Genomic DNA, 4,614 nt, shown 5'->3' with positions numbered 1-4,614 from the left:
CCCTTTTAATTTACCCCATTTTCCAGGACATTACAGAGCTAATATACAAAACACACACATAATAATAATAATAATAAAAAAATAAAATAAAAAAAATGTATTGGTTATTTTACCAATTAAAAAACAAATTTCCAAACTCACTAATTATCACTAAAGCATCTTTCACGCCCCACCTCATTGTAAAAAAAGGTACATTATCAATTTGTTTGTAATATGCAAATTCAATAGCAACCCTAAATTCTACCAATGATTTAAAAAGTACCAACAAATCAACATCTTGAGCAGCATTTTTACATTGATGTGTTTTCAGGATTGCTAACTTGGCTTGGCCCATTAAAAAATTGGCAAGCACACACTGTTCGCGCCATGACTGTTTATACTTGCAACCAAAAATAAAAAGGGTGTTTGTAAAAGAAAAACCCAATTTCATAATTAGTTTTTCCAAAAGTGCAAAAAGTGGAACCAGCCTTGAACACTCACAAAATAAATGAAAAACAGTATCGGAAGCCTTACAGAAAGGACATTCAGGTAAAACCACTTCATTAAATTTCGAAACAAAGTTGTTTGTAGCCAACACACTGTGGAGTATTCTCCACTCTAGATCTCCACACTTTTTGGGAATCGGAGGATCCACATCTCTGGGCACTGATAGGTACATCCTCCATTTAGTGTCTACCCTTTCCTTCAACTGGCCAAAGTGTGCCGATTTAGCACAAACAAAATAAACCATTTTCTTCCCCATACTTTGGAAATCCAGAAGTTCAAACCCCTTTAACAAAAGAACCTTAGTGTTCTCTTCAATTTCCAAATTTTTAGGAACAACTTTTAATGCCGGAAAAGTCTTAGATAACAAGCCATTATTTAAAGCAGAATCTACAAATGCTGTGAAATCCGGGGGGAAACAGGCCTTAAAGCTCTTAACTACACTTTCCACTATTCTTACTGACCTCAACCCAACCTGGTCAGCCAGTGACTGAGCCGTTCGCCACTGACCTCTTGTTATATCAAGCAGATCTATAACTCTAGTTATTCCAGCATTCAGAAACATTTTAATTACAGAACCTGATAATGGAGGCTGTAGCTTAAAAAAAGAGTTAAAAAACAAAGGTTCTGCACATCCATAATTTTCATCGCCCACTCTTGAAAATTTTAACAAACTCCATGATTGAAAAATTGATTCATAGAACTTGAAAAAAGAACCATACACATTTTTAACACAAGGCTTCTCAATTAAGAACAGCTCTTTGTCAAGATCTGTTCCTCCAAAGTTCTTTAAGGATATACAAACAATAATCAATCCATGGCATACCATCAGAGCAGTACAGCAGTTTTTGCAATGTTTGTAGTCTCATTGCTGCAATTTTGGATTCATGTATAAGGCCTTGACCTCCCTCTGCAACGGGAAGATACAGCACTCCAGGAGGAAGCCAATGATGGCCATTCCAAAAGAAATCAACAAATGCCTTTTGAACCTTTAAAAGCAGTTCTTTAGGGGGATCTAACACTGTAACCTTATGCCACAGCATTGAAACGGCCAGATTATTAATCACCAGGCATCTCCCTCTATATGAAAGCTGAGGGAGAATCCACTTCCACTTTTGGATTTTACCAATAACCCGGTCAACCACTCCTTCCCAGTTCTTCTCCATGTACTGATCAGTTCCAAAATATATGCCAAGAACTTTTAAACCATCTTGTGCCCATTTACAATGATTTGGTAAATTAGGAGGTCCTGAACTATGCCAATCTCCCATTAACAAAGAAGCACATTTTCCCCAATTTATACGTGCAGAGGTTGCATTCTGAAAAATATTATTTTCAATATCATTTGAGTTTCTAATTATCAGAGTTACATCGTCTGCATATGCTAGAAGTTTTACTTGGGGTACTTTGGGGCAACCAGGAACACCAATACCACATAATCTTTTTCTCAACAGACTTAAAAAAGGCTCAATAGAAATAGCATAGAGTAGACCTGATAGAGGACACCCTTGTCTTATTCCTCTTGTCACTGAAAAAGGTCTAGTTAATGTTCCATTTACTCTTAACATGCTATAAATATCACTGTACATGAGCTTGATAAAAGACACAAAATGATGACCGAATCCAAAAGCCTCAAGAGTCTTAAATAAATAAGAGTGGTCCACTCTATCAAAGGCTTTTTCTTGGTCCAAAGAAAGTAGACCAATGTCCAAGTTATGCCTTTTTGCCACTGAAATGATATCTCTAACCAAAAAAAGATTGTCAAATATTGTTCGGTTAGGAATACAGTAAGACTGATCGTTGTGGATAACAGTTTCTATGCAGTTCTTCAATCTGTTGGTTAAGGCTTTCGAAAAGATTTTTAGATCAACGCACAGCAAGGAGACGGGGCGTGTAAGAGTTATGAGTTATGAGAATGAGTTCTTTAAGCAACCAAGGTCTCCTTTTTTGGGGATCAAAGTTAAAACCGCTCTCCGACAGCTTAGAGGAAGGGTCTCTCTTTCAATGCTTTCCGCCAAAACATCGTACACATCCTGGCCAATGAAGTTCCAGAAAGCTTTATAAAACTCGGATGGAAGACCATCCAAACCAGGTGACTTTCCAGGATTCAACTCCTGGACAGCTCTCGAAAGTTCAGCCATTGTCAAAGGGCTCTCAAGATCCATCTTGTCCCTGTTTGATAATTGAGGCAAGTCACTCAGAAGAACATCAGCTTCTACTCCATTACATGGCTCTGAACGGTATAAATCTTCATAAAAGGAAATAGCAAAAGCATTCATTTCTGTTTGTGTTGTTAATATTCTTCCATCTGGAAGCTTCAGTTGATGAAGATGCTTATGCGCCCTTGGCTTTTTTTCAAGTCCAAAGAAAAAAGCAGTAGGAGAATCCATATTATTTAGGCGGGTGAACTTTGCCCTTACAAGGGCAGTTTTTCCTTGTTCTTCCGCCAAGCTGCGTAACAGAAATTTCTTTCGTTCAAAAGAGTCAGTGGAGATGGATCCTGTGGCACTGTGACTGCTTTCTCCAAGGATTTCTTGTTCAATGGCTTTCATTTTCTCCACTAGGGCACCCCTGGTATGTGCAGTAAACTGCTGACAGAATATTTTTATCTGCACCTTGCCGACATCCCACCATTGACTTAAGGATGGGAAATGTACTCTCTCCTCTCTCCAAGAATCCCAAAAGAGGTGAAAAGAGTGGACAAAGCAGTGATCCTGAAGTAAACCGTTATCAAAGTGCCAAAGTGATTTGTAGGATTTAGTGGTCTCAACAGAAATAGCCATACAAATATAATGATGGTCTGAGAGAAAAGTGGGCGAAATAGAATTCCTAAAAAACCTTCCCCTATTACATAATTCAGTATAAAAACGATCAAGTCTAGCTCCAGACATGTTATTTGAGTTGACTTTCATCCATGTGTACTGTTTAAGCCCAGGAAATGCATCTCTCCACAAATCGACAAAATTATAATAATCAATTACACTTTTCAGAATCTTGGCTGAAGGAGGATGTGGTTCATTATGATTCCGATCCAATTTCTGATTTAAAGTGCAATTAAAATCACCTCCCAGTAAAACAATATTATTCTGGGGACAGTGCGATAATGCATCTGATAGTTTTTCAAAAAAAGTGATGCGCTCCCGGCCATCATTTGGAGCATACACATTAAACAGAGAAAAAACTGTGTCACCTAAAGTAACATCTACTCGTAATATTCTTCCTGGTATTATCTCAAAACTCTTTAAAATACCACCAACCCGGGGTGAAAACAAAAACGCTACCCCTGCACTCACGTTTGTGCCATGGCTCAGAAGAACATTACCCTTCCAGTCACTACACCACTGTGACTGGTTCTGCAAATCTGTGTGCGTTTCCTGAAGTAAAATCACATCAGCCTTTTTAAGAATTAAATAATTGAAAAGATCATTTCTTTTTACTGAACTATGACAACCATTAATATTTAGACACCCAATATTAAAAAAAGTCATGACAAAAATAATAAAGGGGTATAAAACCACCCACCACATCTGCCTTTTAACACTTTTCATAAGATCAATGTTTTTTCAGACGCGAATTTAGACTTTTTCTAACCATGCTAACAAGTTTTTTAAGCCTGTAGCGTTTTGGTTGATCTAGTTCCTCCAAGGTCGCCTTTCGCATGGCAATGGCACCAGACTCCACAAAAAGTTCTAAATCAGGAAAGTGTTTATCCAATTTGGGTTTTCTCTGATTTTTAGTAGCGTCTAGGAAATTGCTCAACTCTTGAGCTGTGTAAAAGGAGGTTTTAAATGGGGAGTAAGAAAATTCCCCACAGAATTTCCTTGTGAATTGGCATCGTGTTCTTCTCCAATATCTGGACATTCACTTTCAGAATCATTCTCAGATAAGTCATCAGTTCTCTGTGACAACAGATCTATATCATCCTGTAACAGGCTGCTGCTTTGGACAGGCGAGTATTCAGGCTCACTTTGCTTTTCTGAGTATTTTGCATCTAACTACCCCTGAAGCAATGAGCTCCTCAACAACTAGAGCATTGTCACCTTCATGTGTACTAATGACGGGGGCTCTGTCTGTATCTTCAGTGGGACAATCTTGTGCAAGCACACCAGAACCCTCTCCACTATTAGATAA

The 4,614-nt window shown here is 38.1% G+C and overlaps 1 protein-coding gene across 1 annotated transcript in view; it reads right to left on the bottom strand.

Moving 5' to 3' along the window:
* The window catches only part of LOC130077531 (fibrillin-1-like), an 81,580-nt gene extending 78,932 nt beyond the window's left edge, over nucleotides 1-2,648 (bottom strand). The window contains exon 1 of the mRNA XM_056242808.1: nucleotides 2,462-2,648. Within this exon, the coding sequence (XP_056098783.1) occupies nucleotides 2,462-2,648 (187 nt within the window). The remainder of the gene's footprint in view (nucleotides 1-2,461) is intronic.
* Between the last annotated feature and the right edge of the window lie 1,966 nt (nucleotides 2,649-4,614).

Source organism: Rhinichthys klamathensis, unplaced genomic scaffold (genome assembly GCF_029890125.1).
Source record: "Rhinichthys klamathensis goyatoka isolate OS25496 unplaced genomic scaffold, OSU_Roscu_1.1 h1tg000755l_1, whole genome shotgun sequence".
In the NCBI taxonomy this organism is placed as follows: Eukaryota; Metazoa; Chordata; class Actinopteri; order Cypriniformes; family Leuciscidae; genus Rhinichthys; species Rhinichthys klamathensis.
The sequence above is the reverse complement of the archived record's forward strand: the minus strand, read 5'-3'. Positions and strand labels throughout refer to the sequence as shown.